The sequence below is a fragment of the Acanthaster planci genome, linkage group LG05 (genome assembly GCF_054643075.1).
Source record: "Acanthaster planci isolate LZ-2023a linkage group LG05, COTS_SCS, whole genome shotgun sequence".
In the NCBI taxonomy this organism is placed as follows: domain Eukaryota; kingdom Metazoa; phylum Echinodermata; class Asteroidea; order Valvatida; family Acanthasteridae; genus Acanthaster; species Acanthaster planci.
This window is the reverse complement of record NC_141781.1, coordinates 1,516,654-1,530,039: the sequence shown is the minus strand read 5'-3', so window position 1 is coordinate 1,530,039 and position 13,386 is coordinate 1,516,654. Positions and strand designations below refer to the sequence as shown.

The 13,386-nt window shown below is 41.4% G+C and overlaps 3 protein-coding genes across 4 annotated transcripts in view; 1 reads left to right on the top strand and 2 right to left on the bottom strand.

Annotated features, from left to right (window-relative positions):
- lrrc61 (leucine rich repeat containing 61) overlaps positions 1–691 on the bottom strand; it is a 10,794-nt gene extending 10,103 nt beyond the window's left edge. For both annotated transcript variants that reach the window (XM_022247242.2, XM_087137479.1), the window contains exon 1: positions 196–691. In XM_022247242.2, coding sequence (XP_022102934.2) covers positions 196–223 — 28 coding nt within the window. In that variant the 5' untranslated portion in view covers positions 224–691. The remainder of the gene's footprint in view (positions 1–195) is intronic.
- The window catches only part of uba6 (ubiquitin like modifier activating enzyme 6), a 46,631-nt gene extending 45,620 nt beyond the window's left edge, over positions 1–1,011 (bottom strand). Inside the window, exon 1 of the mRNA XM_022247234.2 lies at positions 879–1,011. The gene's annotated coding sequence lies outside the window, so the exon portion shown is untranslated. The remainder of the gene's footprint in view (positions 1–878) is intronic.
- On the top strand, positions 690–13,386 carry LOC110985844 (uncharacterized). Its single transcript, XM_022247235.2, has 12 exons — positions 690–1,986; positions 2,456–2,514; positions 2,734–2,838; positions 3,440–3,529; positions 4,029–4,201; positions 4,799–4,994; positions 5,249–5,429; positions 5,886–6,068; positions 7,026–7,124; positions 7,504–7,809; positions 8,090–8,235; positions 11,916–13,386. Exons 1-12 carry the CDS (start codon positions 735–737, stop codon positions 12,147–12,149), a joined length of 3,024 nt encoding a protein of 1,007 aa, XP_022102927.2. The 5' UTR covers positions 690–734; the 3' UTR covers positions 12,150–13,386.

Sequence of the window (13,386 nt, the reverse complement as noted above, 5' to 3'; positions counted from 1 at the left end):
AATATTTCGCCCGATTTTGCACCCTTTATATCCTGAACTCCCTCCATAACATAGTACGGTCAGTGAGTCCACCTGGGCTAGCCTAGGCCTATATAACACGTTTCGTAAACCTCGTTATGTTGGTTCTAATGTTAGTGGCATTTGTAATGTAGGTCTTATTAAATTTGTTATGCCTAACAAAAAGGGTTCACTTACCAGTCTTTTCTCTTGAATCTTGGTTCATGACGTTTAGCCTTCTAAGAAAGGCATTTAAAAGAAAGGAGTGTGCCAATTCCGCGGTGAGATTATTATCCCAAGGTTTTAACTCCGATTCAGAAATGGCACCGCTGCAGTTTTGTGTGATCGCGTCTTTAAGTTTTAGTCTTTAGGTCTAACTACTGTCCGGAAATTGGGCAGTCATCTTCAACAATCGATGTGTTGTCTGGCTACTATTATCACAATTATGCATGGTTGAGAACCGTGAAGCATTCACTTCGTCCTGGCTGACTTAAAACGTGTGCTGAATCAGCGTTTGGCAATTTTTTAAATCAAACATAATGTTCCAACATGTCAAACGTGAAGTCCAGCGTTCGTAGCAACCGCAATAGCATGACTGAAATATTGGTGGCGCCCTTTAAACACAACAGTCCTTTTTCAACAGGAAACAGTCGTCTGTTACTTTAAGTTTGCGCAAAAACGTCGACGTCACGCTCACCGCCCTTTCCTTTTCACGGTAGAAACCCGTGTGACTCGCAATGAACGGGAATCCAATATTCGGCGATCAGGGGCCACTACCAATATTCAACCATCTCACAAACTCCTGTGCCGAAACTCTGGTGTCTAAAGGCTTGGAAATCAGCCCAGATTTGGGGGAGACCATCCAAAATCAGGAAACTTACCCAGTGCTTTTAGTTGGGGAGACCGGTGAGACTCTGAGAATTCAAGATGGCGGCACTGAGGGAAACGAAGAGGGAAAAGTCGCACATAATCTGCAAGCAGCACCAAAAAATAGCAGCGGCGATCAACTTTCCGACGATATCCTCCTGTTTGTGCGATCAGAAAGTGTCGACAACAGTCCACATACCTCCGTGAATGTTTCTCTGGAACCCTCCTATTTGGGAAGCCCAAACTCGGCCATTTTGCCGCTGGAAGGTGGCTTGCCACGTGAGCAGGGTAGCGTGAACCCCAGTGATCAAAGATTAGATGGCATAGACAGTAGTGAGTTGGTTCAGAACCCGGAAGTAAACGCAACCATCGCCTTACCGCCTGTCGCTACTGTCCAATCAGATTCAGTTTCCTCACGTACCTCCAAGTCACATTCACAAATAATTGATGCTCTAAATCTTAGCGCAAGCAAAATGATATCCATCGGGTCTGAAGCCAGTAGCAGTCAGCCTAGGTTGGCAATTACTGGAGGGACTTCCGTTCTTGACATGGGTAACAGCCCTGTGTATAGTGTTCAGGACCTGAACTTGGGTAGGTTGACAGAGAGTCTTCAAGGAGCACAGGTTCAAAATACCGCTGTTGTGATGGGAGGAGAGGTGAATATTCCCCAAGCAGAAATTCTGAGTTCAGTTCCAGTGGTATCCAACACAGGCCAGCTTGAACTTAGTGTCGCCACATTACCAGCAGTAGGTATGGCGGGCACCACTGCTCTGGGTAATGTTGGCCAGCCAGTGATGTACATCATTACAAGCCGTGACCGCAACACGGGAGCAACACAGCGATTCCGCGTAACCGTTGATGCCGAGTCAGTCGCAACCGCCCCCATTGGGAACCTGTCCCTCAATGCTGGATTGCCAGCTCTCCAAATCGGAAGTCATTGGGTAGTGCAACAGCAACCAGATGCAGGGGTCAGTGGAAGGCTCTTGTCCAGTGATGGGGCATCAGCGGCCGTTGATGGCAGTGGTGACAATACAGCCGTTGGTGTCATAAACACACAAGTTGTTCCAAGCATTGAAACCCAGACCACAAGTGATGCTACTGGTTTTGTCAAAGCTAACCTAGGTACTAACAAACCACTTATTTCAGTGACAAATCAACTGAACAAACCCCTAATTTCTTGTCAGATCAACTGAAACACAAGGATATTGATATTAACTACATTTCATTAAAATTTCATTAACATACTTGAATTGTGCATGGTAAAAATATACTAAGTTCAAGAGAAGTGCCATGCTTCTAGTTGCCGTCCATTCACTTGATGTAAGCTTACTGACATTTCTTATTTCTTTTATCAAAGCTTTTAAGCTGTATTGTTCTGGTTATGTTTTAATGGAACAACTTTTGAAACTTTCAAGAGAGCACAGAGAAAAACGAAGAGTGAAAGCTTCGTCACAAAAGTGTAAAAATTAATGTTATGTATGATTCCAGTTTTCCTTGTGTGCTTTTACACAAGATAAGTTTACATTTGTTTTGAAATATTTGATAAGTGATTAGTTATTCTGAGCTTTTTTTCCATTCTTTTTCTCTTCAGGTTCTGGCGATGTGGAAGCACATTTCTCAGGATTTATTTTAAAACCAAATGCAAAAGAAGTGAGTCATTATTTCTTTTACAAATAACTGGAAGTAATTCTTTGATTTAGAAAATTTTGCTTTTTCTGTACAAACAAAAATCACACAATTTAAGAAACTGTCCATCATTTTGAACAAACATTTGTCATCATCAGTTATGCACATGCTCATCAGACAACGAAACACAAGTGAAGTTAAGAAGAAATAACAATTGAAACCAAATCTTTTTTGTTATTGAAGGAGAAAGTTTTTTGCTGCACGTTTGAGGGATGTCGGGAGATCTTCACAACTAAAAAGAAATTGAAACTACATCAACTTGTCCATGCCGACGACAGACCACATAAGGTAAGGAGTCTGATTGGGCCAGAAAACAAGCCAGCCAAAGTAATCACTTGGCAAAACTACTTGCAACACAGAAGTCAGCCAGTTATGACAGTTTGAAATTCAATCAAATTGTATTTTGGCTAGTAACTTGACTGCTATTGGAGGATGTTTGTATGCTTGGTAGATATTCATTGGTCAAATAACTGATACTTTGCTAACTGTGAGTTGTTATTGCATGTGGGTAAAAGTTGGGTGGCCACAGAAGCTGGGAATCATGTTTTTAAACAATTCTGAAGCCAGACAAAGAATGGTTTGTCATACAGCAAGTGCTAATTCAATCAGAAAGTGTTCCGTGTTTCTCGTTGCTCTTTCAACAAGTTTTTTCTAAAACTTTGAGAAGATTTTGGCGATACCCCCTCAAGTGTCATGTTTCTTGTAACCCTAGCATGAACATCATCCCTTACCTTCGTCACCATAATTATTCTAATAATGGAATAAAATAGAGAAGTTTTAATCTAGTGTGTTATTCCGACCAAATGTAGACCAGGTACAATAATTGGCCAAGACAAAGGCAAGGTTCATTATTGATATAAGGTATTTATGAGTGAATGGTGTTGTTTAGTGTACAGTGGAGGGCTGTGATTGGACGTTTCCAACGTTGTATAAGTTGAGGAGGCATTTAGCAGGACACACTGGAGCCAGACCTTTCACTGTAAGTTACTTTCCCATTCACCACGCCTCACTAAATATGCCACACCCTGACTCACCACCCTCATGTTGAAATACCCTGCTTTTTAATTTTACTGTGACGGAAAAATTGCAAGAAACATGCAAAGGGGTGCAATTTCTCCGAATTTTTTCCAGATACCTTGATGTTTTACCACAAAAGTCTGGGTTCTCAGAGATTCAGTCATTCAAATTGTACTACAGTTTGGTACTTCTGCAGGATTCACATTTTCTGCAGGATTCACATATCTTGTTAATCTGTGAGAGAACTCACTCCATGGTTAGTTATTTAGCAACCCTGACAATTTGTAGTAATGTACATTGTATTGTTCTCATTGTGACAACCCCTGAAAATAAGATGATTTTGATTTTATCAACGGAAAAGTCCCATGCTCTGGAGCTTATTATAAAACTGAAGTTTCTGGACAAGTGAAATGGCTCCACTTTCAACATTGTGTTGTACTTGCGTTTCTGTTTTCACACAGTGTGAGGATTGTAAAGCCCAATTCTCCACCATCTACAACCTCAACATGCACAAGAAACGCCATGAGCGACCAGATGCATTCGTGTGTGAGGTCAAAGGTTGCGAACAGATCTTCCCTACGATGAGTAAACTCACTAACCATCTCCGTACTCACTTCCCAGAACGTCGAATCAAGTACGTGTTGGATGAAAGACCTCCTAGATTGAGTTTAGGACAAGATATGCCTGTATTCGGTCCAGACAGAATGGGAGAATGCGTAAAGGATGAAATACATTTCCACAAACATTGACAAAATTTCTGGCAGAAGTTGTATACCCAGCAAGAAATGAGACCGAGGGGTACCCCCCCCCACATGTCCAATCCCTATACACATTCCAGACTATTGTTACTTAACACATCCCCCCAAGATGTCTGCAAGGAATTCCCCAGATTCCTGCGAGACAATGATCAACACAAAGCAGGGGGTTCTCTCCGTCTCATACCTTGCTGCATATGAGAAGTTGATAACAAACTGAAAACTTCTAAAATGTTCTAAATTACACTTTGAATACTTTTTGGAATCAGTTGAATTTTTCAAAACTCTATGAACAATTAATTTCAGTTTCTGCTGTCTACAAAAGTCCTTCTGTTTTGTGCATTTGTTGGCAAAAGCAGGCAACCCACCTCACTGTTTTAGGACTCTGTTAAGTTTGTCCTGGTTCTAAAAAAACAAATTGAAGAATTTAGCCTAAGTCTGCCTTTTTTTGTGCTTGATCTGTTCTGCTCTGTCAGGTGTAAATACCCCGGTTGCGACAAGTCTTTCACTACGACCTGCGGCATGGGCTCCCACTACCGCATACATGACCGTGATGAGACCATCTTCCCATGCCTGGTGGAAGGTTGTAACAAGGTGTACAATAAGGCATGTCGTCTCAAACTACACATGCGATCTCACACGGGGGAGAGACCCTTCAAATGTACTGCCGAGGTGAGGCATGATCGCATTTCTCATTTGTTATTGTATTGCCTTGTATTGCCCGACATGCAGTTTTCATCATTTGTCGCCGTTACTTGCCTGAAGAGAGTGACGAGATCCAACAGGTCAAGTCTCCCCAAGGCCAATTAGCCTGGGAGTCTGTGGTTACCAGTCACCACAAGATCCAACCATGGCATTGTCCAATGGGACTGGTTTCCAGTGTCTCAACATGGCCAGGTTCAATCAATCTCCCCCCTTCTCCACAGGGATGCTCGTGGGCTTTCACCTGCATTCAGAAACTCAAGCGTCACATGGTTCAACACACTGGCGATCGGCAGTACGAGTGCAATCGGCCCGGCTGTCACAAACTCTTCACTCGGCTGGAACATCTCAAGACTCACATCAAAACTCACACCGGAGAGAAACCATTCACCTGCCCAGAGAAAGGTGAGTAGGACCAGTTTTGCATCGGGTGGAATTGAACTGAGGACGTTTGGTTAGGATGATTTGGGAATTCATTGACTGACTGCCAGTTCATTGTTGTTGGTTAAGCTCAGTTTTATTGCTGTATGTAGCTGAAATTTGAAATGTTAACCCCTTCACGGTGCGATTATTTTGACCGCAACTGCTGGGCTGTGGTATGCCCTGAATGGAGGGCTTTGTCCAGCAGCAGGCCCCATTGAAGTAGTTTGAAGTAGTTCTTGTAGTTTGATGTGATTTGGAGGAACAAACATTAAAGTGGTCAGTCAATTAATTTAGCTGATGTAAAATGGCTGTCAAGCCAGCCATCTGGAGAGGTAGTGAATAAAGTACAGGAATAAATTAATCTACAAAATACAACAAGCTTTCCACTGATCAAACTTGATTTTAACACATCTCTCGAATCTGTGTATATCTTTGCAGACTGCGATGCACGGTTTGCATCTCGCAGTAGCCTGTTCATGCACGTCAAGCGACACAAGCAAGGCTGCACAGCCAAGCAGAAGACAATCTTCAACTGCCCGATGGATGAATGCAACCAGTCATATACTACCAAAGATGGGTTGAAGAAGCATATCCTGACCGTGCATAGCATCATGCTACCCAGTGAGTATTCTCACACTCTGGCTCTTCTAGGTTCTGCTCTCGGCAATCACAGCAGATTTTTTTTTTCCGAGGCTGAGTAAAAAAAAAAAAAGTTGGAGGTTTTCTTCCTTGCTTGCATCTTTTTTCTTCATCTGCCTCATCTTTTTTAAGTGTATTTTTTTTTATTTGTAACATGTTTAGCTATAAATGCAAGTTAAAAACCTAGGTAGATATGATGACAATTCCTTCAGGAACAAATCACCATCTCTGATGAAATCTGCCATCTTTAAAGAGGAAAAATCCTGCTGTGGTCTCTTCCTCGTCCTTTTAAAAGGAAACAGACAAAAAAATTTCTCAAACTCCAGCGGAAGTATTTGTAAATTCCATATCTTTGTACACATAGAGCTTTAAAATCTTAGAAGGAACACTAGACGTCACTGTGTGGACCATCTGCACACGTAGTCAACTCCTTTTTAAGGTGTGATTGGTGCTTGTATATTATGGAGGGTGCATCACCAATTTTGATTTGACTTGGTAGAGTTTGCTCTACCTTTCAACGTGTGATTGATGCTTATATACTTTGAAGGGTGCATCAACAATTTTCAGTTGAATGAGCACAGATTTCTGTACCTGTTCAAGGCGTGATTGATACAGGCTGCATCGTCCAATTTTCATTTGAATGTGTACAGGTTTCTGGACCTGTTCAAGGTGTGACTGATGCAGACTGCATCATCCAATTTTCGGTTGAATTAGTACAAATTTCTGTACCTGTTCAAGGTGTGATTTATACGGCTTGCATCAGCCAATTTTCATCTGAATGAATACAGATTTCTTTACCTAATAAAGCTTTGCCACAGCAGACTCTAGGTGCACTCCCTGAAACTAATGCTGATATGAATTAGATTTATTCAGAAACTGTCACCATGCTGGGACTGATGAGTTTGATTGATCATGTTTGTCTTTGTGTTTTTTTGCCAGGTGCCAGCAACGAGTCAGAGTTGGTGTATATTCCAACTGAGAACCCTCAAGCCATGGTAGATGCCATGACAGATCCAGGCCTGTTGCAGAGTCCTACAGGTCAGACTAATACATGAGACTATTGAAGATGTGATTGCTTAGTTAGGCTTTCAACCAGTCGTTATATATGTTTTTCCAATTGTATGAAGGAAATCGTGTGAACCAGATAAACTTGTGACAGTAGTCAGAGTTTTGCAGACATTCATAGGTCAGCCATTCTCAAACAGATGTATTGTTCATATAAATGTTACTCTTCTCACATTTTAGGGGGTCACTTTCTTTTATTTGATAAGAATTGAAATTGGCCTATTTTTAATGTGAGTTTTCAAGTAGTGGTAAGTTTTTACATAGTGTTAGAAGATTAAGAATCTCTTTTTGAACACTTTAAAATATGCACATGCATTTGTCAAATGTTAGCGATTCTTCCTTTGAATTCCAGTGGTTCGAATAACCCAAGCCTCAGCCTCTGACTCCAGCCCAACCAATCAGCTCTCAGTAAATCCACTCAACAAAGATGGCACAACCTCTTCAGCCAATCAGAATCAGCCCGGCGGACTGGTACCCTACACCTCCGGTGCTGGTCTGATAGTGGACAGCAACGGGTCACCGGTGAGCTTTGTCAACTCTCCAACAACGCAGGCTTCATTGTCGTGGAGCTCCAGGGGTCTACACCACGAGAATTGGAGCGGGTCAGCACGGACAGACTTCATGTACATGCAAGGAGGAAAGAAGGGCAAACTCACAAGTAAACATTTACATTATTTACAGATTTCAAAACATGTCAGACTCTGATGAAATACCGTTACAATAGCCTGGTCTAACTTCATGCAGAAATTACTTGTTAAACTTGATGCTTTCCCATGGGATTAAAATGTAACGACTGAAGACAATTTCTCACAAGTTACAAAAGTTGTCCCAAATAACCTGCGGTCTTAAATTGGAGCAGTTTCTGAAATAATTCAAGCTGTATCTCATCGATCCATTCTGCCAATGAACTCTGACCTTTGTTTTTAACCCTGCATTAGGAAATTCTGAGAGTTGTGAATCCGAGACAGACGGTGCCCTCACGTCATCTTACATCCCCTCCAGTTTCAGCATGACGACCACAGCGTCATTGACACTGCGGGATCCAGCAACTGGGGCACGCTATGTTCAAACCCAACTGTTACAAGTAAGCTTGTGTGTATGTCAAAGTTGCTCAAAGTAATTAGACACATTCAATGCATGGAACAGTTTGGGATTCTCTGTTTCATCACAAGGGTTTTTTTTGGGTTTTTTTCATAAGTCAGGGCATACTGGAAATTTGAGATTGCAACCTTAGAGGTCATACGGTACAGGTCAGAATTTTAGCTGACACACTAACAAGACCAGTGAACCTGGCACGCCGTTCAATACACACTTTGCGGTTTTTACAGTGCACTGCTGGTCCAATGCATGATAAGCCTGACCCCGGACCTCATTATCTCGGCAGGGCTTGTGACTGCAGACCGCAAAGGTGACCGACAATGTGACGCAGAGCCGTCACTCCGGCTTCATGTATGCACGTACATCATGTACGTGTACACTGTATGGCAGTGCTCTGAATAAGTGAAATTACATACATGTAGCGCCTGGCTTGCAAGATGACCATCTTGAAGTATCTAAATATGTGTCACTATCACAGCCGTTTTCTTTTTGTTTTGGATCGGGAAGGTTGTTCAGTCGGATTACATCTGGAAAATGTCAAATTTCAGTGAAACTGGCCAGTAGAGCAGTAGTTAACCGTGTGTGCTAAGTTACTACAAAATTTTGTCCCAAATGTAAACTCTGAATTTCAAACTCACAGGATCGACTGGAGTTACGACGACGATGCTTTTCTTGCTGGTTCTGTGTGTTTAGTTACTATAACATTTTTTCCCAAATGTAAACTCTGAATTTTAAACTCACGGGATCGACTGGAGCGACGACGACGATGCTTTTCTTGCAGGTTCTGTGTGTTTAGTTACTACAAAACTTTTTCCCAAATGTAAACTCTGAATTTTAAACTCACGGGATCGACTGGAGTTACGACGACGATGCTTTACTTGCTGGTTCTGTGTGTTTAGTTGCTACAAAACTTTTTCCCAAATGTAAACTCTGAATTTTCAACTCACGGGATCGACTGGAGTGACGATGACGCTTTTCTTGCTTGTTCTAACGCTAGATCGGTTTTAAGCAATTCCTGATTGCGCGAGAACTTTTTCACAAATAAACAGTAACCACAAAAGAAATCCATTCCCCAGCCAGAACTACTATAACAAGCTGATTTCACAGTGAAGTATTTCTTATTTTATGGAAATTTAGTTCGTGTATCAGAATTCCAGTAAGTTAAAAAAGCAACCACTGAATTCAAACTTGCATAAATTTTAATTTGACTCTTTGATTTGCTGCCACATGTGCCGCAACTATGCCGCGACCAAGCAATCACGAAACTACAACCACCCCAGCACTTTCATTCCAACCACCAATCATAAATCGAAACAAGTGTATCGCATGTTCTTTTAGATACAGCGGCAACAAATGCAAAGCTACAGCCCTTTCACGTCACACGACATGCATATTATGACGTTCACATGGGTGCAGCCAGTGCATGCATGTCGCTAGTGCAGACCGATTTCCTTTCATTTCGATACGATCTTTGCTGTTCAATTTGATCCTAATATTGTCACAATCAAAGCAATTTTGTAGGTAGGTTTTCCAGCTCAAAGAGCAAAAACTGATGGGAAAATCCCCACTTCGCATCAAATTTATATTTCCGTGATTTTGAACACACTGAGCTCAAGTATGGCTGCAATCTATGTGTATGCTACAGAGATGCCACTTTTCCGATTTTAATCGGAAATCTGACTTTTTGGTATTTTTTCCCCCAAATCCGATTTTTTTACATTTCCCCCTTCAATGTTTTTAACATTGACAGAATTAAATAAAGAAGAAAAGACTGGAAGCAAATCTATGATGCGCATGTATCCTGCGCCGCGCGACTGGGTACCTAATCTTGAGCGCAGTCGTCAGAATAGAGTGCTTACGTCAGTCATTGTGGCGCAAAATACGAAGGACAGCGTTGAGTGGTGTTGTCAGTGACTGGAAATACGTTGAAATATTGACCTTTAACGCGTATTAGCTCGATGCATGCTCATGCCTCATGTGCGGTGCATGAATGTGCACTATGAACGTACATTGTACTGTACTTTGGATGATCAACACGCGTGGATCGACTTCATGTTCGAGGGCCGACAAAATGCAACATCTAATTGTCAACAGAAACGAGGATCTTCATGATATTGAAAGAGATGTCAAGGATAAATTTCAGTGGAGATGGCTCGAAGAAAAGGATAACAATCAGAGCGTGAAATTACAGTTGGACATCCGACATTTTCTGACTCCGAGCACTTATTGTGTTTGTCCGAACAAAATAAAAAATGCTCGGACAAATTGTCCGACCAACATGTCAATAACAGCTCTTAAAATATCAGCACAGTATTTGGGATTATGGCGTACGATTTATTATTAGTTTTGTGTTAGAATTACGCCCAAGACATTAATCAGGCTGATTGCTCATCACCGGCCCATGTCACCTAGCGCCACGCACAGACATGAAATCGCCCTTACAATTCTTTGTGCGCTGTCCCAGTGGTGAAAAACATGTGTGCGAAACTCTATGCATTAAATGTAGCTGCTCTGCCGCGCAGCACCCATGAAAAAGAATGCGTCACACAAATGTAGCAATCAGTACAAGTCTGTACTGTACGTGTACTGAATGTACTGTACATAACCACTCTTCATCAGCTGTACGTGTCAGGCCGGAAAGACATCCATTGCTATGTTGCAAGAAGTTTTCTGCAAGTTAATTCACAGAACTTGGTCTCTTATTTATGTATGTATTTTCTGTGTTCATGAGAAATTTGAGGTTGTTCTGCTCATTTTAGCGCCCACTGGTCTGGATGCATCATGCATGCTTACCACGCGATACACGGACATTGTTGGCCAGTTTGCCGTCGTGATTGCCTGAATTGTCCATAATTTTCTTGTGAATTGCCGTATGTAGAAATTTTTACATAGATTAAGACAGATGTTCCTCACTTTTTGAGATACTTTTGGAAGAATTCCTCCCTACGGATGCCATTCAGTCAGCACAAAATCGCCCCCAAACAAAAAAATGTTCCGACCTACCGATCAATTTTTTGAGAGGCATGCACAGCACAACATTACATGTATTTTTTTGGCCTAATAAAAGACTGCATGATGTATGCAGTAGTCCTTAGTTAAATAAATCTTTGGCAAGTGTTGATCCAATTCGATCAAGCAAAATTAAAAACGTATGTATCTTTTTGAGTAAAAAACAGCAGACTGGCCTACATGTAGGCTGCAACTCATTTCTGTGATTGACCAGCAATGATCAAGAAAGAACTTTTTTTTTTTTTATAGGCGACTACACGATGAAAATGCACGTTGCATACATTTACATGCACGCAGACCCATGCATTAATACATATAAAACCGACATCGTGCGAAGCGTTGTGGATATGTTGATGTTCAAATTTTTTTGGCATAGGCCAGTGGCATCTCTGATGCTAGGATCGCCACCGTGGGGGCCATCCTGACTAAAATTTGGCAAGTGGACCAGCGAGGTCAAACCCCGTTTATATTTTGTGGATTTATTACAGAATAGTTTTCTCTAATTTAGAAAATGTTTGGTCATAAAAACTGCTAGTTATTATTGTCTCGGTTGAAAAAATTATTTCACGCTTGAATATTTTCTGTGCCTGATTCAGAGGTTTTGGGAGCAATTCAGACATAAACCAAAAGTGTTGTCTTTGCGCTTTCCACTGACAGGATGATCCCCCAGACGAGAGTGAGCTCACCTTCCCATTGACCTCACACCCCACGACCTCAGAGTCCTCAACCAGCGACCTCAATGTATCCACCATCTTGCCAGCCGCTGACCCTAACAGCCATGCTCAGTGTCCAACATCCAGCAGCGTTGATTTCCTTCAAACTGATCGGGAGATGGAATCATCCATTGATGGTTTTCGAGAGAGCACCATTAACTTACAGGATTTAGAATAATTCTAACTACTCAAGCACTCGGAGTTTCTCGACCTTTTTTGCATTTATTTTCATTTGAAAATGTTCCATTCAAGTCAAAGAAATTGTGTAGTGCTCAGAGTGGGTACCGTGTGGCATTCTTAAAAGTTGAGGGTGGGAGATGTCATCACCAGACCACAGTCGGCTAAATGACCTTACAGTCAGCTAAATGACTCAATGCAAGAACTGAGATGACAGTGCTGCGAGAGCCAAAGAAAGATGCATTGCATGCAGGTACCACTTTGACATGCGAGTTGCACACAGTGCATGGAACATGTTCAATGAAATGATGACAAACACCTGTTGTGTCTGTGAATAGGCATGCCTGACAGGAACACACTTGAATTTCAGTAATGACAATGGTATTGTTTCCCCGCCCCTTTTTCTTCATCTATTTTTACTTGGTGAAACCTAGCTCCAATCAATTTTTTTCACTTTACACAGGTTTTTATGATCAGAGACCAAATGTGGCTTTTCAGTATTGTTTTGTTTTTCTTTTTTTTATCTTTTACGTTTTTGTTTTTTTTTCCGTTTTTTTTTTTTTTTTTTTGAGGTTTTCCATGCCACGTCATCTTATCAACCTAGTCAGGTTGGCAAAGTGGTTCTTTCCTCACCTCCCACCTCTGCAGTTTTGAGTGCGATTCCCGACTTAGTCCACATGTGGATTGGGTTTTCAGTCCCTACCTGATTCCGTGGGTTTTCCTCTGGGGTTTCCCTCCCACCTCTAAAACTGTAACTGCTTCTCATTGTCTCCTCTCTACAGGTTTCTTCGGGCTTGCGAGCTACAGTGCCTAGGGCACTTTTGAGAAATCCTTGGTGCCATTACCAGAAATGATTAATAATTATCAAAATGTTAAATATTGTCATGCAATTTTGGTTAATGATGCACTTCCTTGCATTCAACCAATTTCAACAAATCGTTTAGTATTAAGCCTGAATGCTTCGACCAAACAGGCTTTTTAACAGCAAATATTTGAATCAACAAGAGGACATGTATTTTGCCAGGCTTGGTATGGTGTTGCCCTCATAAACAGACACCTACCTTTTTTTGTTTTGTGGCAATTATCTATAAACTTCTTTTATTTATGCCAATGGCTTACTCTGTTACTATTTATATCATAATCTTGAAGTGATGAAGAAATTAATGACGGTTATCTGAAGAAGTACGTTGTATATGAAGTTTGAGAATGGGAAGTCACAATAAAATCAAGCAAAACCA

Excerpts from the sequence above, each read along its gene's own strand:
- LOC110985844 (XM_022247235.2), top strand. The coding sequence starts at position 735 with ATGAACGGGAATCCAATATTCGGCGATCAGGGGCCACTACCAATATTC. Across the intron at positions 5,430-5,885 it reads ATTCACCTGCCCAGAGAAAG|ACTGCGATGCACGGTTTGCA; the intron begins GTGAGTAGGACC and ends ATATCTTTGCAG. Across the intron at positions 7,810-8,089 it reads AAAGAAGGGCAAACTCACAA|GAAATTCTGAGAGTTGTGAA; the intron begins GTAAACATTTAC and ends ACCCTGCATTAG.